The 27,311-nt window shown below is 43.7% G+C and overlaps 1 protein-coding gene and 1 long non-coding RNA gene across 2 annotated transcripts; one reads left to right on the top strand and one right to left on the bottom strand.

Annotated features, from left to right (window-relative positions):
• Positions 1 to 694: 694 nt before the first annotated feature.
• NFE2L2 (NFE2 like bZIP transcription factor 2) lies at positions 695 to 26,765 on the bottom strand. The gene is made up of 5 exons (XM_081838251.1): positions 26,547 to 26,765; positions 8,357 to 8,626; positions 7,672 to 7,764; positions 6,549 to 6,746; positions 695 to 2,575 (listed from the first exon to the last, which is right to left on the bottom strand). The coding sequence occupies exons 1-5, from the start codon at positions 26,565 to 26,567 to the stop codon at positions 1,379 to 1,381; spliced, it is 1,779 nt and encodes a 592-aa protein (XP_081694377.1). The 5' UTR covers positions 26,568 to 26,765; the 3' UTR covers positions 695 to 1,378.
• On the top strand, positions 2,582 to 6,539 carry LOC309335594. Its single transcript, XR_014153593.1, has 3 exons — positions 2,582 to 3,720; positions 3,809 to 4,446; positions 6,385 to 6,539. It is a non-coding gene; the product is annotated as an uncharacterized lncRNA (long non-coding RNA).
• Positions 26,766 to 27,311: the final 546 nt, after the last annotated feature.

Here is a 27,311-nt window from a genome sequence, read left to right as displayed (position 1 = left end):
GCTTCTTCAAAACCACTTCAGTTAGTGTTTTTTATTCTAATACAGTATCAAACCAGAGGTAATAGCTGGATATTAGGTAAGGAATGTTATTTCCAGTGAGATCAACTAACTACTGTCATTTCCAATGATAGTTTGAGCTGCTGCACTGTTTGTTCTTCTTAATAAAATCTGTATCCTGTACTCCATTTCATAATGGGTGACCAACTTTCAGTGTAGGGATATTGCCCAACATGGCCAAACCCATGACTTTTGAGATTTAAGAGTCTTGTGCCATACCAACAAAACTGTTTGACATTTTCTTCTTACCCCTTAGACTCATTGTAGCAGTGGTCTCTTCCAACTCTATGATCGTGTAAGTAGGCTTCCCTTTCCTAAAAACTGCTCCAAAGGGTTGACAGACCCTCTGGAACAGATTTTGGGGGCATGCAATAGTCAATAAGTGCAAGAAGGAAACATTCCACTAAGTAAAAAGTTGTTGCGTGGTGAGACATGCTGGATGTCTTGCCCGTAGATCTCCCTTAAAAAAGCTCAACAATTGACCCCCCCCCCCAGTCCAGGGGGTAGATCATTGCCAGATTTTAATTCTGAAAGCAGATCGTAGTCTCTCGGGAGTTGGCCACCCCTGCTCTACAGGTATATTAGCCCAAGTGGAAACCCTTGTGGTTAGGCCACATTCTAATGAAACAATCTAGGCCAAGAGTATATGTCGTTTATTTTTTAATGTACAAAATCTAAAAATTAGCATTACTTGGAGCATACATTTGTATGCAAAGCAAAATTTCAGCTTTAAGGACACAATCCAGCCCCAAATTAAGCATACTGATACTCCATTCCTTTCAATGAAAGAACAGTTTTAATTCTTGTAATGAGTGTTCAGTTATTTTGGCTGGGCTGAGCCCTAACAATACTCCTTTAGTATGTGTGTTTACTAACACTACATTCAATCTCATATTAAAGCAAAGCAAGTAAAAATTTTCAAGGAACTGCGTATTTTATCAAACAATGTTCATGAAAACAAGATTGGTCTTGTAAGTAATTGGGATTAAAAGTCTTAAATCACCCTTGATATACAGTTAGGTAAAACAAATTATAGGGACAGTATATAAATAAGAAATTTTGAAATATTTACACTAGAACAGGAACTAGTTGAGTTGCTACTATATAAAAAAAGGAACTAGTGTCTTATAAAAGTACTACCCATTGTGCATACATTTGCCTTACACCGATTTTAAGTGTATTCATATAGTTTACTGTAAAGAGACATTTGTGTAAAGTCACTTGGGGAGGAAAGGAAATATTTTGCATCCTAGGAAGTCCTAGGAGTAGAAAATACAAATTGAAAAAATAGTTGTTGAGAGAAGATTAGTCTCCCTGATCTTCATATTTTAGTCTCTGGCTTCTTGCTCTTAGGAATAAGAAAGATGGTGCCATCTCTTGTTTGCTGCAGTGAGTAATCATTAAGTGAATAAGGCTTGCCATCTTCATCCCGAAGCATGCGGAAGACCTCGACGTACAGGGTGCTCAGCTGCTTTTTCAGCAGTTGCAAGCTCTTGTCATTTTCTGCTTTCTCTTTGAGGAGCTTCTCTTTCTCATCCTTGAGATAACCTAAGTCATGCTCCAACTCGGTTATGTTTTCCAGTTTCCTTTTGCGGCAGTTCTGAGCAGCCACTTTGTTCTTGCCTCGCCTTCGTATGTCACGAATCAGAGTCAGCTGTGCCTCATTGAACTGCTCCTTGGACATCATTTCGTTGAAGTCATCCACAGGGAGATTGATTATTTTTTCAACGGGGAAAGGGATACACAGAGCCTTTGCCCTAAGCTCATCTCTGCTGAAATGAGCATCAAGTTGGCTGGAGGACTTGTCCTTCACAAACGGAGCTTCAGCATGACCAGGGTTTTCAGGCAATTCTTTTTTGGGTACACCTGTGAGCTGCAATTCAGGATTTGAGACACTCTGTCCTGGGGATGGAGACAGTGGAGCATAGAACTGAAATGAATGCATTTTAGCATTACTCTGTGGCACGCTTCCAGGAGCACTATCCATCTCTTCCATTTCAGAATCACTGTATCCAAATCCTGTATCTCTAGAGATGGAAGATGACCCAACAGAATGAGTGGGAGATGTTGTGCTGGGACTCACATTCAGCGAAATGCCAGAATCGGAATCGTTGCATTCTGGGGCATTTCCTGAAAGGTCACGGTTAAAAGCTTTGCACTGAGCAAACTCTGAAAGATCAATAGGTTCGTTTAAAAAGCCAGCAATTGCCTGGTCCACAAAATTTGGCGGTGGGGGAGACGTGTTCATATTCACACCGACAAAGGAAGAGTAGAAATCCTCAGAAAAATCAGTGCTTGTGCATGATGTGTTGTTTTGGCTAAGATCTTCCGGCAGTAGCATGCTGGAAAAGGAAGCTTCCAGAGGGCTCAGATACTCTGGACTGCAGTTAGCAACTTCTTTCTCCATAGCAGGTACTGAATCATAAAAGCTAAAGTTCATCTCTGCCTCTGCTGATGCGTTTTCCAAGCATGCGTTTGGGGTTACTTCAACCAGGTTATCGTTCTGAATGTTAAGGCACTATAAGGAAATAGGAGAGAGAAGTTCAGCAATGATATATACACGTGATGAAGTTTTACTGTGTGACAGTTAACATTGTGCACCTAGCAAACTCTAGTCAGTCGATGCATTTCTTGTGCTTTGAAGGTGATACATTTGGCTGTCGTCCCTTTTTGCTATTGCTTCTGTAACCCGACAGGGCCAGAAGAGGTGGCATACAAAGCAGGAATTAGGAGAGAAATGCAGGCAACTGCAAACACTCCCTTTTAGCCTGTGTAAACTTCTACAATGTGAATAATTGGGATAAGGGGAAAAGGAGGGGCACCTGAGACTTCAGAAACTATAGGTTGCAGCATTTTGCTTTTTCAGTCACCTGTTGCCTTTCACTATACAGATGTTGCATTCTACAAAGATGCCTGCTATATATTTAAAAGGGGGAGAATGTGCCTAGTCCCTTGGCTGGTTTGGATGCACTTATATCTGATGAGTCTGACAAATTAATTGTTGCAGGCAATCTTCCCTCAAGTAAACACTTCTGTATTAGGAATTTGCATCTTCCTGGCATTCACATTTTAGTTTTTTGCCTTTGGTAAAATGCTGCAATCCCCCCCCCCCAGCTACCGTGCATAGGATACCTATGAAATATAACTGTTCATGTGTCTTGGACAGTTAAAAGACCCAGCCTCTGTGCCATTTACATTCCTGCCCCCACGTTTTAAAAAGTTGCTTTAATTTCCTTGGTAGTTGTGGAAGTCACTGTTGCTTTGGAGTACTCACTCGACACAATGTTTTTTAAAAGCTGCATGCTTTCTCTTCCATGTCTGCTGCCTTAACATTCCATGGGCTGGATAAAGCTGAAAAAGGGCTTCAGAGAAGTTTTCAGCGGTTTATCCAAAGAGGTAAATGGAAATGGAAGCATAGCTATACCTTGGCAGAAATGCTAATCACTCCATTCATTGTGCAAATTGCATGTTCGTAGAGAAAAGTGCTACATATTGAACTGGGGTTTCTGTTCAGCTTCTTGGAAGTGAAAAACAAACGCTATACCCCTCCTTGCCATACAGACCCTAGGAAAACCAGTAAAGCAAGCCTTACTAGGGGAGAGTAAGCCCCAAGCTCGGTGGAGCTAAATTTTCATGAACTCACCTCCAGTCAACAAGACAGCTGTCAACTTTTCCCTTTTCTTGCGAGGAATCCTATTCAGAATAAAGGAATTTCCCTTTTAAAAAGGGAAACATTGACAGCTATCTTAAGTCAGGTGCTTTGAAGACCCAGCCATGCCACTATTCACTGTTCTCCCTGCCAGGCTCCCAGGTGCTTTTCAGCAATGGGCAGCAGTGCTGCTTTTATCAGTCACCAGTTTTCCATCAGGCAGTGGCTGCCCACCATCTTGGTTACAAAATATGTAGGACCCCAGCCCATTGAGCTATAAAATTTAGATCTATTGGCCAGGGCATTGCATTTTGGGTAACATAAGATGGTGGCCTGCTAGAATGGATCAGAGTCAAGCCTAGGCACAATTCAAAAAAAAAGCATAGCCCCATGGAAGCATGTTTCGGAGGCCTGCCAGAAGTACTACTTGGTCCTGGTTAGTTGGGTTGGGGGCATCGGCATACCGAGAAAAGACCCCACCCCAAGTCCGGTGCCAGCCCTGAGACTCAAGATTAGATTTGTATTATAAGGCTAGAAACTCAACACAAACGTCTTGAGCAGAGCAGGTGTTGCTTTTGAATAAAAAGCATGCAAAGGTTTGGACTGAAAGAGAAACTGCCAATACGGGCAAACATTTTGCTTTTCATGTTCTACAAAATACTGACTGATGAGTAAACGTAACTGAACCTTTCAAGCTGCTACCTTCAACCCCATAAACCCAAAATTTCAAAATCAAATCTGTTTATTGTGAGGACCATGCCTGTGCACAAAAATCAACACTCTAATAGTTTAAAATATTAAAATTCATTACATACTATGCCAACAAAACCTTCTTTCCACAGAATAGAAAAGGAGGGAAAACGATCAGCGAGTTAAACAGACGATGAAGGGGTCTTTACATTGTCGACCATAAATCTTTCCCTGGCTTTCATGGCCTTCATCACAAAGACCGCTACCACATGGGTAATGCGTGGGTTTGCATCAACTAACAAAAATTTCACTCTATCTTCAGGACTGGTTATAGAGTTGGATATAATTTGCAGCAATGCGTCTCTAAAGCCTGAGTAAATGGGGCAATAGAGGAAATAATGTGTAAGATCCTCTTTAATTTTCATAAGGCAAGGACATAAACGATGTTCAACTGGGGTTTTTGTGTATCTACCGGTCAGATAAGCAGTTGGCAATGTTTGAAACCGTGCCATGGTGAAAGCTCTCCGAAGGGTGGGATCAGTGATCTCCACCAAGTAGTTGGCACAGGTTTTAACTGCTTTTACTCGTGGGAACCAGTAGGAAAACCCAGAGTTTTTTATCTTGGTGGAGTCCAAAAAGGCGTCTTTTTCAAAGATCCATTCCCGAACTTTATCAGGGCTCCACAATTTGAGAGTGTTAAACTCAGGTAGGTTGTATCTGGATAGAATGTCTAGTAGACTTTTATGCCAAGTGGTATTATATTGTAATGATACAAAGGCTTGTTTAGCCAATAGGGTGTTCGGGGCATCTATGAGGTTGGTGAAAAAACGCAAGAATCTTAAGTGGGCCCTGGCAGACACAGAAGGTAATCCTACTTCCACTCTTAGGAGAGCTGCCGGAGTACTCTGAGGGAGGCCTAGAATTCTTCTGAGATAAAAATTTTGGAAGATTTCAAGCCGTTCTAACAGCTTCTGATTCCATCCCCAGAGTTCTACTCCGTATAACATATGTGGAATCACTTTTCCAACAAAAGTTTTTAGTGCCGGGGTCACCAGTTGCCCTCCCCTCGAATAAAAAAAGCTGAGCAGAGCACCAGTTGTCCTACGTGTTAGAAGGGCTACAGTCTTGAAGTGGGCAAGCCAGCTAGATGTAGCTTGGAAAGTGATACCCAGATATTTAAAGAGGAGACATTGTTCAATTTTGTGTTCATCTAGAGACCATCTAAATGTGTGGCAAGCTCTAGTAAATACCACAATTTTTGTTTTATCATGGTTTAGAGAGTTTTGGGAACAATAAGCTGCGAGTCCCTCCAGCATACTGAGTAGGCCCCTTCGAGTGAGTGCCATGACCGCCATGTCATCAGCATATAGCAGTATATTCAGGTGTTTGCCTTCCAGGGCAGGGGCTGATGACTTATACTTTGCCATATGTTGAACAATGTCGTTTATATAGAAATTGAAGAGGAACGGCGCTAACAAACAGCCCTGTTTAACCCCTTTCCCCAGTGGCAGTGGGTCAGTATAGTTGCCTGACATCCCAGTTCTGATTTTAACTGTGGTGTCTGAATGTAATTCTCTAAGTATTTTGAGAAGTCGTCTATCAATATCTGTGTCATATAGTTTTTGCCATAATTTGTCCCTACAGATTGAGTCAAAAGCGGATGTGAGATCTACAAAAGCCACAAAAAGTTTGCTCTTATGTGTCTTTGTATACTTATCTATCATTGTCTGTAGTACCAAACATTGGCCTATTGTACTATGGCCCTTTCTAAACCCTGCCTGTTCCGGATTAAACAAGTTAGAGTGGTCAGCCCAGTCAGCCAATTTATTTAGCAGGTGGCGAGTATAAAGTTTATACACAATGTCCAGGAGACTAATGGGGCGATAGTTTGAGGGGTCTTGGGGGTCTCCCTTCTTATAGATGGGGGCTACCAGGCTCAGTTTCCAGTTTTCTGGGATTTTGCAAAATTTAATTTTGTAAATATGCAGTAGTTGCAAGACGACCGGAGGACCCACCGTCCAAGGGCAAAAATGTCAAAAGTTTGGATTTGCCTTTTTTAGTATAAATATTTGCCCCCAGTATCTGGCTACTTATTGACAATAATAAATTTGATTATTTAGTATTTCGTTCAAGCGCTGACTGCTGCTGTTACCTGCAGCTCTGGAATAGACAGCAGTTCTTCCCAAACTTGTTCTATATCTTGTGTGGTCTCAGCATCTACCGCTGTCGACTCTGGAATGGTAGACTGAAGGAGAGCCGGGTCAAGTGGGATCATCCGATCAGATTCAACAAAGACCTGGTTGCTGTCCATCTCAGAAGGTGCCGCTGGCAGAAATTCAGCAGAGGGAACCTGGAATACCAGGCAACATATTTATTTATTTTTTGGTCCGTTATGCTTGAAACTCGCTGGTTCTTAGGTTGGCTGTTGGCAATGAAAGAGGTATTTCGTAGTAGGGACATAAAAGGTAAAGGGACCCCTGACCATTAGGTCCAGTCATGACCAACTCTGGGGTTGCAGCGCTCATCTCACTTTATTGGCAGAGGGAGCCAGCGTACAGCTTCCGGGTCATGTGGCCAGCATGACTAAGCCGCTTCTGGCGAACCAGAGTAGCGCACGGAAACGCCGTTTACCTTCCCGCTGGAGCGGTACCTATTTATCTACTTGCACTTTGACGTGCTTTCGAACTGCTAGGTGGGCAGGAGCAGGGACCGAGCAACGGGAGCTCACCCCGTCGTGGGGATTCGAACCACCAACCTTCTGATCGGCAAGTCCTAGGCTCTGTGGCTTAACCCACAGGGCCACCCGCGTCCCTTAGTAGGGACATAGGCAGCTACTTTATAGCAAGTCCTGTCCTTGTCCATCTAGCACAGTATTGTATACACTGGCTTGCAGCAGCTTTCCAGGGTTTCAGACCACAATTTGCCTAGGCCAACCTGGATGTGCCATGGATGGAACCAGAGACCACCTGCAAAGCAGTATGTTGGTATGACAATCTACATTCAAATGTGTTTGTTGCATAATGCATGCCATTAATCAGGACGCTGCAATCACAGAATTGTAGAGGTGGAAGCTCCCTCAAGGATACCTAGTCCCAAATCCCCTGCAATGCAGGAACCTTTTCCCCCAGGGTGGGGGCTGAAGCCACAACCCTGAGATTAAGAGTCTCGTGCTCCACCATCTGAGCTATCCCAGCACCCGATAAAGAGACAGAAAAGGGATTTTAATTGTTGTAAAGGAGAGGCCAGATTAAAAACATCAGACTTGGGAGATTTACCTGGTCATCGGCAAACAAGAAAGTTTCTGCCAAAAGCTGCATGCAGTCATCAAAGAACAGGTCATCTGCATCCTGTTTGGAGATGTGAACGCTCTGTAGATTGAAGATAAAGAATAGCAAATATGTAATACTTCTACTAAGTTCAGACAACCTGTTTCTTTATAGATTTAAAGAGAGAGAGATCTCTATAGAATTTTATTTTGAGATAAAAAAGGCACAAAAAAGCACACCACAATGCAACAAGATCATTAAAGAAACAAACTTGCTGGTTGCAATCATTAAAATCTCCTGGGTGTGCTTGCGGGAGGATTAGAATAAAGGACAATGTAATCTAAGAAGACTCTCATTAAGTATTGAAAGACTGGCTATACAAGTTCTATGCTGGACAGATAGTAATCAGAAAATATATAGGCATCTGTACTTTCTGGAATTTCATCAGAAGTTTCAAGAGAAGTCATGGAGCAATAAATGGAAACCGTAGCACTATGATAAAAACAAAATGGGATTCCTTACTTCCTGAATAAGTTTGTATATAACCATAGTCTCACAAATTGTATCAATCCCCTGCTGTTCAGATAGTTGCTCCTCTGGAGACTTGCAGTAATGTTCTTTAGGAAACCGGGGGGGGGGGGGGGGAGAGACCCAAAATGTAGATCACATGACAAAAAGTCGGAGGTTTTTTTACCTGTGAATAATTATTGGATGTGATGGTATTTCCTGATTCAATGGCTTGAGCAGGCTGAATAGGAACAAATTCTCCTGTTTCCTCATCCAGCTGCAGCTGGTCTAGGAAGGCTTTTTCTTGCTCTTTCTGAAGCTGCTCTTGTCTCTCCCTCTCAAGCTTCTTCTGTTTTTCATACTCGTATTCCTTCCGTCTTTGGCTAAAATCAAAAACTTCACGCCTTGCTCCAAGATCTATATCTTGCCTCCAGAGAATGTCGATCAGGTTCATATCCTGCGTGTGTAAAAAAACCCCAAACAGTATAGATAATAATATTGGATCTTCAAACTTTTTTTTTTTAACACAGTTTTCAAAACAGGTGCCGTCTCATTTAAGTTGATTTAAATCAGGGTTTTCCAATCTTGGGTCTCCAGCTGTTTTTGGAGTACAAATCCCATCATCCCTAGCTAGCAAGACCAGTGGTCAGGGATGGTAGGAACTGTAGTCCAAAAACAGCTGGAGAAACCCAAATTTGGGAAACTCTGCTTTAAATGGAATCAAAGGACTGTAAACTGGTGGTCTGAGACCTCAAACTGCACTCTGGATATTCTCCATTGCATGCTGATACAAAATTCGTGATATATTTTTACTTCCTCCCCACCCCCCCAAAAAGGTTAAGATGTGACTTAGTGGCATCATAATAGAGTTTCAGTCCTGAGCACTAGCTTCAGATTAATGTGGCAGTCACCACACTGGTAGGATTTATTTGTGAGTAAACATGCACAGTAGCAACTTATTGGCTGTAAGCACTAGCGATTGTCCCATTAAACCTAATGGGACTTCCTTGTAAGTGAAACCCAGGTTGCCTGCATTGTAAATATGCATTACAAATTCGAAGTAATGGACCAGGGACATGCATTAATTAGCACTGACATACAGTTTCCAAAACGCAATTACAGGATTCCGTTACAGACAAAGAATATTACAGAATATTACAGAATGCTTTAAATAAAACGTAAACCTCTTAACCTCTTAATGTGTCACGTTTCTCCTCCCCCTCCCCCCCGAAAAAAACTCATTCTTTTAGAGGTGCTGTTCATACACAATTGCAATGGGAAAGCTGTCTTTGAAACCTGATATTTTTTGAGCGCTTCCGTTTATTGAGCTTTTATCAGGGGATTTGTTTGCAGGGGGTTAGACAAACATCTCAAAGCTACCAACTTGAGTTTGACCAAACTGCGGGAGGCAGTAGAAGACAGGAGTGCCTGGCGTGCTCTGGTCCATGGGGTCACGAAGAGTCGGACATGACTAAACGACTAAACAACAGCAATAGACAACATTGGCTATTTAAATGAGCATTCATCCTTATTTGTTGGGAACCTAGTCCTAGATGGTAAAGGTAAAAAGGTAAAGGACCCCTGGACGGTTAAGTCCAGTCAAAGGTTGCAGCGCTCATCTCCTTGCATCAAAGCACATTCCTGCAAAAGTCTGGTCTTTGGGGAACACACGTTCATTGCACAAGACCTCTTAATCAACTATAGTGGCACAAGCTGTATTGGTCAGTAAGAGACTGAAACGCACCCAGAAATAGCAACAATCTGGAAACACCCTGGGCCTTAACAGGTTTTTTAAAAAGCAGGAAAACAGGAAGATCCTTTATATCATACCATTTGGTCCATCTAGCTCAGTATTGGCCATGCTGACGGGCGAGTGGTTCTCTAGAGCAGGGGTCAGCAAACTTTTTCAGCAGGGGGCCGGTCCACTGTCCTTCAGACCTTGTGGGAGGCCGGACTATATTGGGGGGGGGGATGAACGAATTCCTATACCCCTCAAATAACCCAGAGATGCATTTTAAATAAAAGGACACATTCTACTCATGTAAAAACATGCTGATTCCCGGACCATCTGTGGGCTGGATTTAGAAGGCTATTGGGCCGGATCCAGCCCCCGGGCCTTAGGTTGCCTACCCCTGCTCTAGAGTTTCACTGACAAGTCATTATCCCCATACTGCAAGTTGCAAGGGGTTATGGCTGGGAAGCAGTAGTCTTGCAGTTTTCATACTGCAGATCAGGTTCTGAGTAGGATACAACAACTCTGCAATGTTGTCTGGGTGAATTAGACCCCCTGTTGCAGGTTGAAAGCTGGGCTGAAGTTGAGATTAACAACAAAACTGCATTGTTATTCACTGCTTTTACCTCTGTACTGCATGGTGGGCAAAGACAGTAGTGCACGACAGCCCTGCAGTGTTCTACTCTTATTGCTTAATCCCCAGTCCAGTGAAGCTTGCTCCCTATGCTGTAACACTGGTTGACCCTGACAAAAGTCTTTATTAAACTGTGAATTTTCCCCGATTTCTGAATGGTCCGACACAACTTAATTTTCTCGTATGACTTGGAGAACATTTAAGCAGGGTGTAAGGGTGAGCTTAGGGCAAATTACCTGGTCATAAAAGTAAGCCATAAAATGCTCTTAACGTGCATAAGACCAGCAGGATCAAAGCAGTAACTGCAGCAATATATTGCTCCCCGTACTAGCAGTTAAAGCTTCAAACACAAAGTCCATGTTGTAGGCACAAGGCAACAATGGAGTGGGGGGGGGGGAGAGAGAGAGATAAGCAGTTTTAATTTATTTCTTCTGCAGATTGCTGTGCACCCCCTGCCTAAAAAAACAGCTGTTCCAGAAACTCAGGGGACCCTCTTGCTGAACACAGGAGGTAGCACTGGCGGCTGCAGGGGGAATTGGCAAAAATCACCTCTACTGCATCTTGATCCATTTCACAAACAAAAACCTTTCCATTTGCAGAAGGGCAAGTCTGGACCTGACCCACTGAATCTTAAGTTTTCAGATAATGTATTTGCCAAATAACATCTGGACTGGGATTCACATGAAGAAGAAATTGGGTGGAGAAAAGTTTCTCACGAGTAAGAATAGAGTTCAGGGTTGCCCAAGGTAAAGCAGGAGCCCCAAGAGGTTCGAGACACAAAAGGAAAGACTTGTGGACAACACAGAATGAACTTCTGCAATTCACCATTACACAATATGGCAATGAATGGTGGCTTACGATGACTACAGCCACAATAGCTAGATGGGACGTTCCCATTCAGAGGCAGCATTCCTTTGGATACCTGGCGCTGGGGACAAACAGGGAAGGGTTATTGCTTTCCTGTCCTGCATTTGGACGGACACTACAGGAAACAGAATTCTGGACCAGATGGGCCATTGATCTGCTCCAACAAAGTGATTGTAATGTTCCTGCATGCCCATGGCTATATTCACCAAATTCCAGGCTTTCCCTCTAACGTCTATCTAATTAAAGTGTATTTTAAACCTCTTCCACGGAGATGCCAAATTTCACTAGGAAAGGGGTAAAAACAAAGAGAAGCTGAGAGAGTTATTACGGCTGTCCACAGTAAGGGTTTGGTCTCTCCAGACTGCCATGGTAGAACGAACTAATTAAGTCTGGCAATAATGGAGGATGCTTCAATATGGCAGGGCTTCATTAAAGGCCAGTAGTTTACCAGCTGCTCACCCTCTTCTCTCATGGCAGATTTGAAAACGGCTCCTTCATCTCTGAGCATTTGCAATATGTTCTGGATAAAAACGGCAGGATCTGGATTTGAGATTCCGTTTCTAAGTTGCTCGTCATTTTCAGAGTGCCATTGTCTGGGCTGCTGCCTCTGCCAAAGCGAGATGCGCGGATCAAGTGCCTATCTGTGGTCCTCAGCATGTCAGATTAACTACATGTCTTTCCCAAGTTTGCTTTGAGCTGCAACCAGAGCCGTCATTCCCATAGGGCTTAGTGGTGTGTCGCGCCAGGGCGCCGCCCTCTCAGGGGTGCCTCAGCGAGTGGGGGAGCTGCGCAGCTTTGCCGGTGGCATAGGGCAGAGTTGCGCTCCCCCCAGATGGCTGGCAGTGTGCAGCTACGGCCACCCCAACACTATCCGTGGTAATTTGGGGGCGCTGGGTGGACATTTGCACCCCGGCACCACATCTGCTAAAGACAGCCCTGGCTGTGACAGTAGAAATGAATAGGAAACAATCGTACAGAAAACAGCATTCGCAAAGCAGCATGGCTTAAAAGCTGTAGCCACGACGACAGCTGCTTTTGAAATAGAGGGGACTTGTTGGCATGAAAGTTATTGCACAGCCTGTTTAGAGTAGTTGGGAGGGCGGGGGAATAAGCCAAATCTATGCAAAATGAGATGAGAGCAACTCCCTTTTAAATGCTTTCTATCTTACATTACATTACATGGCAGGGAGTTGGACTAGGTGACTCTCGGGGTCCCTTCCAACTGGACAATTCTACGATTCTGGTTTTACGATGCAATGACTTTTTCATTAACTGGAATATGCTTAATATGATAATTTGCAGGCGCTCTGTTTCATTAATTTTAAATAAAGCTTCCACACACACCCCATCAAAAAAGTATTTAAGGCTACGTTCCAATTAGATAGATTTCTACAAATTTATGTTCATAAATATTTCTTAAGGTTCCTGTAAATGCTTGCATCAGCTGCCAAGTTCAGATGAATGTCAAAATGTGGCTGAATGTGTTGATAATTCTACACAAGATTAATAAACAGAACATAACACATAACACATGTCTCGCTAACCACATCCTTCAGAAAAATTTACTGCTGATAAAAAACAACGCAATGGTCTATCATGTGACTTGTTCCATAAGAAGACTTTTGTTCTCTTTTTTCGTTGTGCAAGTTCCCACATTATGTCAGAGGAAATAGCTGTTTGGGCAGATCCAAGAAAGGGGAATGCCCAAGGAAAAGGACTAGGCTTTCAACACCTGTGAATGCAAGTGTTTTGGACAAGAAGGGTTTTCAACTAAAACCTGCTTTTCCCCCTGTAACTCGGGAACACCCCTTATGCGAGACGTTCACTACTGTCCAACCAACACTGGTAATCAAAATGTACGTTGTTTTTAATCGTGATGGGAACCAACTAACACTTGCAGTGAACAATAATTTGGTTATTAAGTAGTTTAACGATAGTCTCAGCGGGGCTTGATTAATAAGTATTACTATTTTACATTTTTATCCTGCCCTTGTTCCAAGGAGCTCAGTGTGGTGACCGCAGGTGGTATTCACCTAAACAATGGTGCAAGCAAAACAATTTCTGCTTGCACAATGAGTCTTTCCTCCCATCCTACTCTGCCACCCCAAATCTGGACCAAAAGCTGAGGGGAAGCACAACTATTTGACGTTTAGAAGACATCTGAAGGCAGCCCTGTTTAGGGAAGTTTTTAATAACTGATGTTTAAATGTATTTTTAATCTTTTGTTGGAAGCCGCCCAGGGTGGCTGGTGAGGCCCAGCCAGATAGGCGGGGTATAAATAATAATAAGAATTTATTATTATTATTTATTATTATTATTTATTATTATTATTATTATTAGAGGAGTCCCATTGTGCATGAAGAAATCAGTTTGCTAACCAGTTATTCAGTTGAATACCACTCCATGGTCCCTTTCTTCTTTTGCACTTACAACAACCATGTTGAAGTAGGTTTAGAGATAAAAACTGGCCTAAGGTTTCCCAGTGAACTTGATAACTGACTGGGGATTTGAGTGTCTACAACTGCAATCCAATGGTCTAACTCAGTGTTTCCCAAACTTGGGTTCCCAGCAGTTTTGGGGCTACAACTCCCATCATCCCTAGCTAGCAAGATCAGTGGTCAGAGATGATGGGAACTGTAGTCCAAAAAAAACCTGGAGACCAAAGTCTGGGAAATGTTGGTCTAACTCAGGCATGCCCAAACTCGGTCCTCCAGATGTTTTGGGACTACAACTCCCACCATCCCTAGCTAGCAGGACCAGTGGTCAGGGGTGATGGGAATTGTAGTCCCAAAACATCTGGCGGGCCGAGTTCGGGGATGCCTGGTCTAACTATTATACCACCCCGAGTCTCCATAATGGCCTGTGCAGGACTGGGAAATGGTGGGCTCAGGTCTTTATTTCTCAGAGCACAGATATTAATGTGCTTAAAACAACTACAGTGGAACCTTGGTTCTCGAACATAATCCGTTCTGGAAGACCACTGGAGTTCTGAAACGTTTGAGAACCGAAAACTCACTTTGGAAGCCTCAATTCAATTGAGAACACTGAAAAACAAGCAGCAGAATCCGCTCAACTTCCAAGGCGCCTTCGAAAAAGGAAGCATTTACTTCCGGGTTTTCAGCGTTCGGCTTCCGAAACATTCGGCTTCCAAGATGCTTGAAAACCGAGGTACCACTGTATAAGATCCGTTCAAGTACAGGTAGGAAAAGCAGGCATTTATGCTAGTATCAGGGGTTAGTTTGTCTGAGCGCTCAGGCTTGGGAGCGGTCCTCGGCACCAGCCTGAGCCCAGGAATCTTTGAAACAGCAAGAAATAAACTTGCCCCATGGCATGCACAGAGTGCCTTTGCCTCACCACTGAGTAATCGCTACCTCTCCCCCCACACTCACGCTTACAAGACCACAGCTACCTAGGCAAATGATATGGCTTCCCAGCAGGCTTAGGAATGAAGCCCTCTCTTTTTCGAAATCAAATGCTGACTGGCATTTGGTGTTTTTACTCATTTACTGATACGCTTTTCCAGAGCCTGTTCCGAGCCACATTGCTAAGCCTAGTCTGGACTTATAAAAGGCAGTTTTAATAAGATAAACATAAATGTTAAACAATTCACATTAAGCAGCCATCTGGACCCCAACGGAAAATTTCATGTTTTAGGTTTACATATCAGCATTTGCCATCTGGGTAGTCAGTTATAGATTTTATGTGAAACTCTCCGTGTGCGTTGTAAAGTTTGGCTATTAACTCTTATTGCGCTTTAGCAAACATATTTGCATCAGGATAAACAAAAGGAGCAAGGCAAGGGCCCCATATTTAGAATTTTATATTAGGTGTATATAACAAAAGCGTTCTGTGGTCCAAATATGTTTTAAATCCCTGCCAGGAGGCCTTAAAAATAAATTAATTATAAAAGATCTTTACAGGAAAGCCTGCAATGAAATTTGGGGGGCAAAAGGAAAACAGGGTTTTTCAAACTGAGTGCCACCAACTCTCTGGCTCGAACGAGTTTATCTTAATAATAGTGATGATGCTGCTGATGATGATGATACATGCTCTACTGCATTGTGACCCTAATGAAACCCAACTGACCTAAGTGGGGCAGAAGCAGCTCCTTCAAATTTAAAACAAAAATGAAGCAAGCAAATTTATCTCATGCCTATGAAGGAAGGCATGTAAGATCTTGAGGTGAGTGGAAGAATCCCTCAGAATCGTATGTCTTAAAACAGCCTCAAAAGCCGATCACATCGTTTACCTCAGAAAGAAGGTAACTGAGCCAAGTCAGAAGGGTTGCTCACTTTAAAAAAAAATAAACAGGTCTTATTTTAGTGGCACCGGATGAGCTGTATGGTTCTGGCAATAAGTGTTGCTGTCACTACCCATGATTTGGACTGTCATTATGCCTCACTTTTATTTAAGGCTAAAGCCAATAGCTTCTTTCCCCCTTGTTCTCTTTCTAATTCTTTCTCACTTTGCTAGCCAGAACCCAGAGGCATCTGCCCATGCAGCCATTTCGAAACTATCCAAACAAAAGGCTTCAGGGAAAAGGGGTAACTGAAGAATATACGCTTTTATACCATCGTGGGATGAAGTTTGCTTTTCACCAGATTGAATACCACCCCCCTCCCCTGAATATTTTAAATTCCACGTGACCTACTTTCCTTATAATAAACAAATTTTTGAATAACTCCCTACGGTTTTCATTCTGCTGCACTTGAACACTATTTTGCTACATCTGCTAGGAAATGGCATATTTTTGGATGCAAACCGACGCCCTCAAGCTTAAAATCAGCGAGTCTGTGCATATCTAACATTCTGTTTATATGCAAAAATGGAAATGGAAGTTTCCCAGCATTCACCTCTAAACATTGTGGGAGTAGGAAGTGTACATGTAGGCAAGGAACCTATAAACGCAAGTATTCCGGTTTACCTTACATAGTACACGGTCCTTGCCTCTAAGTGCACCCTACGATTAAAGAGACTGATCTGCAAACCTTCCCACCCAATCTTGCATCAGTTGTGAGTAAAAGCTCAAAACTACAAGGATGAGGAAGGGGCAGTCTAGAGCTACTTGCAGCAGCTTTGCTCCTCGATAAAAGTCATTTTGATCGTGTTATTTTATTCATCAAAATAAGTTTACATGGCTGGGCTTGGCCCTCGCTATCATATTCCTTGAGTGGTTTTTAGCTCGTAATGCCCAATAGGCCTCATCACAAATTATATATGCAATGTTCTCAATTGGAAGTTATGTATCACGACCAGCTCTGGATTACCCAACAATTCTGAGTGCTCCAATATTTTTTTTTTAAAAAAGGGGGGGGAGCATAAGACACATGCTCCAATGGTTTTAACTCAAGTATTTTCTGAGAATTCAAGAGGCACATAACAAAATTATAACTAGGTGGCTAAGATAATTTTCATCTGGTGGGAATGCTTCCATAAAACATTCGTGAAAGAACCTTTCTCACTGAAACACCAGCTTTTTTGAAATGCCATTTTTTAACTGTACCTGGTGTAAGTGTTCCATTAAAAAGCTATCACTCAATTCAGAATAGGAAGCTTGAAAACCTAAACATTTTACCGGAAGAGAATCGGTTCAATACCCAACTACTGGCATTGTTCCAAGTTGCTGTGTGTTTTATAAAAACAGAGTTTTTGAAGCACCCTTATTTTCTCCATCATCACTGCTGCTGCTGAAGACAACTATCAGCTGTAGCAGGAAAGCCAAAACTTGCTCCTAAATTTTCCATCACTGTTGGTCTTTCCCTGAAAGACCTTTAACTCACAGGAGCAAAAGGGAGAGGTCAAATTTCTCGAGCTGCAATGAAGAATTGTTTTGCACGGCAATTCTTCTATTTGCCACAATTTTGTACTAAACCGTCGTAACGGTCTGATGCAACGATAACTTCTTTAAACACTTGAGCATGCCAATGGAAAGGTGGGACAATTCAACAAATGTCTACATGTGTACATCTCTTCAACCAGTGATACATACATTCTGGGTTACAGTAGCATCACCAGGATGTGGAAAAATATTTAGAAATATTTATTTATGGTGATACAGTTTACCTTTCTAAAAGTAGCATATGATATGTGTGATATTTAGACGGACTGTACTTGGGTGCAATGCTAAACTGTGACAAGTTTGTGATCACATTTGGGTATCACTACACTGCAGTTTAGCGTGACGTGAATGAGACCAAGGCAAAGCTTGGGCACACTTGGATGATGGGAGTTGTAGTCCATCAGAGGGACCCAAGCTTGCAGAACATTGGTACCGAGGACTGCAAAAGATTGGGGACTTGGTGAAAGTTGGGTGCTCCACCATACGCAAATGCAAGGCCCCCATGTTCTTTCTCATTTCAGATGTTTGCAATGTCTGTCCTTGGCACAGACAACCCCAGTATTTGCTGTTCAGCCATGGTCTTCCACACGCCCTTATATATGACCCATTTCCTTCCTGCACGCCTTAAAATGAGCTTCTGAAACCTGCAGAGCTAGCCTGGCCAGAGGCAATAAATCAAAGGAAGTGCTTACTTCACAGGCAATAAGGGGTCGATCATCTCGCCTTTAACTGTATTTAAAACCGCCATTTACTGACTGGGTCCAGACAGCAGCTTCCCATATACCAGAGCGTTCCAAGCTTTTCATGTCCGTGACACATTTTTTAGACATGCATCGTTTCATGACACAGTAATTCAGTTTTACTAGCAAACCAGAAGTTACACTAACCCCTTTCCAGCCCCAGGAAGAACACACCTACACACTGCAGCACAACACACTAACATGTCGCAACACACTGTTTGGAAAGCTCTGCCATATACCAATTTACTGCGAGAAGTGTTAGTAAGGAAGCAGTATCGAGCTGCACAAGGTTCTTCCACAACAGCCACATTTAGGGACAGCAATCCGGCAAGACCCCAAGTTCATTTGGACCAGCAGCAAATACTTAGCGTTCTGCCAGGCGCTGAGGTCCAGCGCCGAGGGCCTTCTAGCAGTTCCCTCATTGCAAGAAGCAAAGCTACAGGGAACCAGGCAGAGGGCCTTCTCGGTAGTGGCGCCCGCCCTGTGGAATGCCCTCCCATCAGATGTCAAAGAGATAAACAACTACCTAACATTTAGAAGACATCAGAAGGAAGTTTTTAATGCGTGACATTTTTATGTATTTTTAATCTTTTTGGAAGCCGAGCTGCCCAGAGTGGCTGGGTACAAATAATAAATAATAATAATAATAATAATAATAATAATAATAATAATAATTATTATTTGCACACACAAACCCCATGTAGCTTGTCAATGTCAAGCATACGGAACAAGCCTGTTCAACACTGAGAAACCCTGGTTTCAGTCAACAAAGCAGATCTGCAGAAACAAAAGAAAGTGTGTTTGAATTAGCTGTCGGTGTTTAAACTAAACAGAGACCCATATCAGAGGTGACTGCGATATGATAGTCCAAATGTGGTGATTTGCGTCAGGTGTTGCCTGAGCATCCTTTGGGTTTCCGGCTTGATTTTTAGCACGTTTTCAAACTTTCTTCCATTTTAGAAAATTGAGATGCTGTAATCGGGCTCTGTATACTCAAGGGTCAAAGTCAGGGCCGTCTTAAGCATATCCGGCGCCGTGGTGCAAATATCCCTCCGGCGCCACCCCCCACCCCCGTTTCCCAGAGTTGTTGACCTTTTCCCAAGCCTCTGCGGGGATCGCTCTCCTCCCGCGGAGGCTTGGGAAGGAAGCTGCATGCCCGCCAGCCATATAGTTGATGGGGCACAGCTGGTAGGTGTGCAGGGAAAGGGGAGGCCGCCGGCAAAGCCGCGCAGCTCCCCCACTCGCTGGGGCACCCCTGAGAGGCCAGCGCCCTGGCATGACGCGCCAGTAAGCCCTATAAGAAAGACGGCTCTGATCAAAGTACACTACAATTGCCTTAAAACTATGAACTGTGTCGGAATGAAATTTCAGAACAATATGGATTTTTCTCTATTCTTATACTACACAAGGTTCTATTTTCTTTCTTGTAAGCCAATTCAATTGCTTATCTTATTAAAACAATCATGTAATAAAACTATTAAGCTGTGCAGTTCTGTTTTCTCGGCTATCTGGACTCCAAAGTCTGGCTTTCTAGGTCCTGTTAGCAATTTTTTTCTACATGCAGGCAACGCTTGCCTGATTCTTCTCTGCTATAAAACCGGTCAGTTGCATAAACAGTGCAGAAAATGTTTCCAAGAGACTGTTAATCTTGCTGCACTTTTAGTGCTCCTAACTACAATTCAAACATTTCAGTATACTTTCTCGTGCAAAAATGAAAAATTATTATGCAGTCATTCCAAGTTTTCAAAGGGCCTTCTAAACTCAAGAAATAGGCTGCTTTGGGATGGAATGCGATAACTGGGGCCAAAACAAAGTTTAACTAGGCTGTTAATCTGTGGTCTACTTTTTCATTTTGGCTGAAGTACAAAACACACCTACAGAAGATTAATGTCTAATCAGTGCCAACAGACTGTTGGTCAGGCCAGCATATTACGAAGGTCCTGCATATACACTGCATGGCCATTTTCTTTATGGCAAAGTAGTATGGAGAGGAAGAGATTTCAAAAAAAGAAGCAGCAATGGTTTCTTTAACCTTTATCTCTCCCCTGCTTCTCCTGCAGGACTACAAACATTGCAAACCCATGTCTGGAACCCAGGGGATAAGAGGGGCAATTGAGAACGTATGGGAAATGGGCTGATAAACAGGTACAGTGGTACCTCGGGTTAAGTACTTAATTCGTTCCGGAGGTCCGTACTTAACCTGAAACTGTTCTTAACTTGAAGCACCACTTTAGCTAATGGGGCCTCCTGCTGCCGCTGCACCACCGGAGCCCGATTTCTGTTCTCATCCTGAAGCAAAGTTCTTAACCCGAGGTAATATTTCTGGGTTAGCGGAGTCTGTAACCTGAAGCGTATGTAACCTGAAGCGTATGTAACCCAAGGTACCACTGTAATCTTTATCCCAAATCATTCTCTGCCCCATATTGCTTTGGGGAAGTTCATCTTGTCTGCTACAGTACTTCAAACTTTGTTCTGAAGGCTGTAATCATATATATATATAATTTTTTTTATTTATTAAATTTGAAAACCACCACTCATCCAAAGATCTCAAAGTGGTTCACAGCAAAAAAATACAAAGCTGTAACACAAAATAACCCTCATACTATTCTTCCTGGTAACTGAGGTGCCCTATTGAAATCCTTATGCTATATCAAAAAGCAAAAAGTGTTTCCCCACAAGGTCAATATGGGAAATATCCAAAATAGGAAATGCCTAACGAGTGAACAGCAATACTTTATGCTATTATTTTAAAACATGTTGTTGTGTTTTTAAGAAAAGGAAAAGAAATTAGTTTATTTCCTCATTGCACAAGCTGCTGAAAGAGCTGTATATTTCTGTGTCTTGGGGGAGAAACTTCCTGCAAGGAGAATTGCTGGTAATATTTACAGTTAGACTGTTAGAAGAGGTAAAAATTAACAACAAAATCAATTCTTTGAAATAAGTCAATTTCAAACAGTTACACCCCTCAGTCTCTTTACCCTTGGTACCCAGTGGATCCTGACTTCAAGAAAAGTCTCATTCCAAAACTGAAGCAGCTGGCTTGAGGGGAAATAAATGATTGCACAACTCCCAACTTCTTTCTGGCTTTCAGAGCACCGAAGTTTGCACGCTATAAAGAACAGAAAGGGCCCTTTTAGGGGAACTATGACAGGCAACTGCCACTTTTCGTTAAGTCCAAACGGAGAATGCAGACAGTATCCTTCAAAGATAAGTAGTTCCATGTTACAAATTACTCACATTTGCAATTTGATCAGGTGTTGTCAAAACCGTAATGAATACGAACACAATTTTTCTAAATCTATTCAAGTATTTCATTTCCTCCGTCAAGATCTCCAAAGCTGCAGTAGGCATGCCATTTCTACATGTGCCTTAGAAACGGGGGGGGGGGGGGGGGAGAGAGAAATAATATACTCTCTCTTTTTTTGCACAGAGCACCAAATGATCTAATTTAATGTGTTACACCTCCTCGATATAGCACCTTAAACTATTACAAACAAAAGGTTTGAGCTTTCAATCATACCCTGCAACGTCTCTTATTTCCTACACCCCATATTTTACTAGCCTGATTAAGAGCTTTGCTGAAAGAATGCTCATTTCTTTCAGCATTTTTTAGATAGATCAAAAATAGTAATGGTATGATGCCACAGTTGCTTTTGGATTCTCTCTCTCCCCCCCCCCCCCCCAAAAAAGGAATAAGTTTCTAGGCCAACACTGATACCTGCACTTCTGCTTAGGGATAAAAATTAAGACTGGTTTTGAAATTAGACATGCCTTACCAAGTTTGCTTTTGGCATTATATCAGATTGCCTTATGAGTGTTGGGGACGGGAAACGAAGGGGTAAGATAAAGTAAATGTGACCTGTTCCTCAGGATGAAATCATTTTCCTTATTGCGCCAACAAAACAGGGTTGCAACATTAACACAGCCATCCTATGTTTCTACTCAGGAGGAGCCACAGTGAGTTCAGTGGGACTTACTCCCAGGTAAATAGGTATACAATTGCTCCCTTAATCAGTGAATTGGTTAATTTCAGAACTTTTACTCAAATACAGAGATGCCTCAAATAATATATATTTTTTAATATAAACTTTTACAAAATCTCAAGATGGCTGCTTCCCATCTGCGAAGAGCCATTCTCCCTGCTCTCATCCTGGAAATGCTTTCCTGCTACACTGAGCGAGTGCATTACCGAAAAAAATACAGAAAATATACTTCATGCACTGATTGAGAGAGGAAAAACCAGGAGGATTAATCAATTAAATCGACTTTAATCAGGTTGCAGCTCTCATCACTGACTTACAACAACATTTCAGATTTGAGTGCTGAGCCAAGGTACTAACTAACTTTCCTAACATCACCCTGCGATAGTAAGGCTTAAAGCTGAATCTCAGAGATAGTGCTGCTGCTGGTGCTACTGAACGTTCTTGTCTTTTTCTCTCCTCCACAGCAGTTGGCATGCATTCATGCTGCCCAAACCTCTGTTATGTATCTCCCTTTGAAACCACTTCTAACAGCACTGTGCCCCCAGCAGCCCAATACCAGATTTTGCGAGGTTAAACTAGTGCGGCAGTAGTTATCCGAAGCTTACAGAGGTTGTGTTGGCGATGATGATGATGTAGCAAACACGCCATAAAAATAAACATAAAACACATGAACGAAAAACAGATTTCACTTAATTTTGATAAAGCTAGAACGACCAGAAGCAAAGGAGAACAGGACTCCTGAACCTTCATCAATATTTTTGTTGCAGCGGCATGCAAAATTGCAAAGGGGGAGGGGGGCCTTCAAAGCAAAGTAGCCTGACAAGTTGTTTGCTTGGTGCAGCCACTGCAGAAACACCTTTTCCGAAGTGGCCCCCTTCAGCAGGGAATCATGTACACTGGCCCTTAATCTTTTTTTTTTCCAAGAGGCACTTGAGAGCAAGTACAGTACAGTACTGACATTTAAGTTTGAACTTAATGGAGATTAAAGGCTGGAGGTGCCCACAGAAAGCCTCACACACCTTTGCCACAGACCCCTTTCTGGAGCCTCCCAAAACCTCAAAAGGACGCTTGTTTTCTTGTAGTTGTGATATCTGCATGCCAGATCCTCAATTCTGCCTAGAGCGCTGACTTCCAAAATGCCTTTAAAAATACTTAGATGGCGATATAGATCCATTTCTGCCTGTACAGTGCCCCAAAGCCACAGGACCCTACACAAGTGTTGCAACCTTTGCACTTGTAGATATGCAGATAATTAACAGTCCTGTAAAATGTAAGGCCGAGCTCTGACAGACCAGAAGAAGGTGGGGGAAGAGGGCGATTATGAAAGAGATGTCGAGAGATGCCAAGTGATTTTTATTTTATTTTTTAATGCTCTCGTCTTTCGCCCTCTCCTGCTTGCGGTGCCAATCGAAGGTACATCACCCAGAGCCACGAATATACCATGCCCTGAGCTTCAGGAGTCCACACAGAGCAAAACACTTTCATGCCACGGCACCATTTGTTTCCACCCTGGGGAAACGACAGTTGCTTCTTCGCTGCTCCCATTTTTAAAAAGCAAACACAGAAGAGGTGCTACCCAAACGTCAGGTGTTAGTCTGAAGTTGTCTGCTCCTGGAAACAGTTAAGTTGCATCAGTAACCATACATTTCAAGCTTTCTTTCACCGCTCCACACAGTCCTGGAGAACGTTGGAACTGTATTTTGTGGAGGGTGATGGGAATTGTAGCTCCGTGAGCTCCCTTGACGGTTCCCAGGATTCTTTGGGAGGAATCCGTAACTGTTAAAAAGTGGTGCAAGAGTGCTTTTTAATGTATGGTGTGCATGTGGCCTTAGAAAAAAACACACAGTGCAAACCTATACATATCTACTCAGAAGTCAGTCCTACGGAGTTCAATGAGGCTTACTCCCAAGGCCTAGTGATATTATACAAGTCCAAACCTGCCACAACTTTCACTCCGTGAATGAAGAATTATGTAACATCATGCATTGTGTGTATGGAAACCAGGGAGAGGTATGCATGCACTTTTCCTTTTGTTACTGTCAACATCGAAAATAGAAATAAATTTCCAAGACTCGGGACAGCTTTGAACGTGTGTAAAAAAAACCCAAGAAACAACTATTTTGGGTGTGGTGCAGTGCTTGGCAAAATTGCAAGTTTTGTTGCATACGCACCATTACACTTAAAAGTATGTTGCTTCCCCCCAACGATTCTCAGGAATGGAAGTTTCTTGGGGGCTCTGCGGATTGTGGTTCTGTAAACTACAGTTCCCACGATGGTTGAAGTGGGGGTGCTTTGAATTTGTGGTGCATATGCAGCCAGTCTGAGGCCTCATCCAGGAATCTATTATCAGCAGAAGTGAAATGGTGGGTTTTAACTAGGGAGAGGAGCTTTTCAGAGATGGTACTTGTGCATCCCAGAGGAAAGAGTCACTAACACTTTCCTCATTTTGATGGCAGATTAAGACATTTTCATTCCCCAAGGCTTTGTGCTGTTAGACTGTATTGCTGTTTGCATGGAACTCTGCTGTTTAAATATTTCTTCTACAATAAGGTGGTTGGGTTTTTTTGAAAAATGTTTCTAGATGACCCTTGTGGTCCCTTCCAACTCTACAATTCCAAACTTAACTTGTTTTTCTGTGATTTTTGTGCGCGCGCGCAAATTTTTTGTTTTATTTGTTGCAAGTGGATTTTGGTATTTTAACAGTTAAGTAGCACTGAAGTACGTTAAATTAATGCCCAAAGCATTTGCTAACGGTTATTTTGAGTACAAGCACTGGAAGCTCTGGTATGGGCTACAATCCCGTAACCAGTGTGCAAGTCCCATGGAACACAGTGAGGCTTACTTTTGAGTAAACAAGCATAGGATTGTGCTGCTAAGTTAATTCGCCACTGAAAAGCAGCTTACAGCTTCCCTTTTTAGTGGCATGGTGTTAAGTCTAAGCATGTTCCTAGAAACTACCAAAAACGCACACTTCATGTTTGCACACGTACACTATGGCCAAACACCACACAAAGAACCAGATCCCAAGATGGGAAGCCATGTTTTAGTAGAAAACATCTGAAAACACCACAGCGCATGCCTCCTTCCAGACCCATGTCACCACAGCAAAATAAACAAGTGAGTTGTATTCATCGGTGACAATTTACACATTCCCCTTCCACATTGAAAAAATCTTTATAATTAGTTATACCTTCAGCAACAGTCCACTTTTAGATGGCTCATGACTGCAGTATCTCAAGGACCCCCTCCTCCAGTTCGAATCAACCCGGACCCTGTATTCAGCATCTGAGGCCCTTCTTCATGTACCCCCTCCATGAGAGATCAAAAAGGCAGCAACACAAGAACGGGCCTTTTCTGCATTGGCTCCCCGCTTGCGGAATGCTCGCCCCTGGGAAACCCACCTGGGTCCTTCATTATATATCTTTAGGTGCCAGGCAAAAACATTCCTCTTCTCCCAGGCCTTTGCCTCATTAAATAATCTATGGTGCTTTAAATTGGAAGGGGGGGCAGGAACGTTTTTTGCTATGGTATATATTTTGGAGAGTTTTATACTGTAAATTGCCTTGTGATCCTCAGATGAAAGGACGTATAGAAATCTTAATAATAAAAAATAGTAATAATAGACCAGTAAAGCGAGATGAGCGCCACAACCGCAGAGTCGTCCACAACTGGACCTAATGGTCAGGGGTCCCTTTACTTTTAAAGGGGACCAAGGTGATCGTGGACACCAGAGTGGGGGGGGGCTACAGTCAACTCAAGAGTTTCCTCCTCTCCTCCCTTCTTCTCCATAGATCTCCTTCAAATAATCTAGGAATCAAAGCTTGCAGCCCAAGCCTCCAAAAGTGTTCTTGTTTTCAAGATTTCAGGACTCAAGCCCTTTCAGAACCCATCATAGCTGTCAACTTTTCCCTTTTCTTATGAGGAAACCTATTTGGAATAAGGGAATTTCTCTTTAAAAAAGGGAAACCTTGACAGCTATGGAACCTATCCGGGGTGCGCTAATTCCAAATTCGCAGGGCCCGTGGTGCACACAAACACACACACACACACACGGCCGACGAGAGCAGCACTCTGCACATGCCCAGAAGCACTTATTTCTTTTTACAAATTTGCACTCTGCCCCAGGTGGTGGTCCAGCTTTCGGTTTTGATTTTGGACGGGTCGCAGGCTCAGGGGGAGAAGAAACCAAGCCCCCGGGTGAGTCCCGTGGGTCTTTCCAACTTAAAGCACCCGACTGCCCGCCAGCAGCTGCCCCGGCCTCGCCGTCGGGGATGGCTGCACCCCGCCGGTGAGTCAGCGCGCTCGTGTGCGCTGCGTCACGGAGGACGGGGCGGGCCGGCGCCGAAGCGAAGCCGGCAGCTGGCAGCCGCCCTCGCAAGCGGGGAAGTGGGTGGCGCCGGCTGCCCTCGCCCCGCCCCGAGCCGACGGGAGGAGAAGGCGCAACGAGGCCTGGCTCGCCCCTCCCACGCCCCTTAGGGACCTGCGGTGAGGAAGGGGCTGCCCCTTAGGGACCCTCTCCTTGCTCAGCACGGTGCCGTCGCAAGGAAGGCGCGCGCGGGGAGGGGGGCGTTGCGGGTCTCACCTGCGGCGCCTCCACCTCCATAGTGCTGAGAAGGAGGTTGGCGCAGCGGGCCAGGCTCCCGGGGCGGCTGGGCTGGGCAGCGCTCGGCTTCTTCCCCGACGGACGGGCTTGCTGGGAAGCTTCTGCTGGCTCGGCCGTCCGCTCCGTCGCGCTTCCCCGCTGTCCCCTTCTCTGCCCGCCCCGCGCTGCCGGGAAAGTCTCCGCCGCCTGTCCTGCTCCGCCCCGCCTTCTCCCGAGCCACTCACGGGCCCCGGGAGGAGCAGGAGGAAGGAGGGCGGAGAGGACGGCCCCTTCTGCTCCGTGGAGCGCAGCCAGGCGGGGGGGAAGGCAGGCGGGCGCGCCGGTGGCGAGATAAGCTCAGCAGGCGCGGTGGGAGGAAAACAAACCCCAGTCCGGCCGGTTTCAAGGAGAGGAAAGGTCCTTCCTTGCTCTCCAGTGCCGGATTGACGTATAAGCTAAACAAACTGTAGCTTAGGGCCTCACTCTCTTGGGGGCCCCCCCAAAAAATTAAAGGAAGAACAAAACTGGATGTAATTTCCAAAATATAAGATAAAAAGAACCTACACACAGCAACAGTGATTTGTGTTGTGCAGGCTCCTGTGATGTAAGCAATGGGCCCCGCCTGCTAGCCTGCTCCCTAAAATATCACTGGTTTGCTCATTTCTTTATATAGGGTGCCTACATTCTGCATGTGCAAATGGCTTTAGATACCTATTAGTTCCATATATTACCATATAGCATATATTCAGCACACAAAAAACAGCA

Source organism: Podarcis erhardii (assembly GCF_964252035.2).
Source record: "Podarcis erhardii genome assembly, chromosome: 1".
NCBI classification, from domain to species: domain Eukaryota; kingdom Metazoa; phylum Chordata; class Lepidosauria; order Squamata; family Lacertidae; genus Podarcis; species Podarcis erhardii.
Note: the sequence above shows the minus strand (reverse complement) of the source record. Positions and strands in the feature narration are given on the sequence as shown.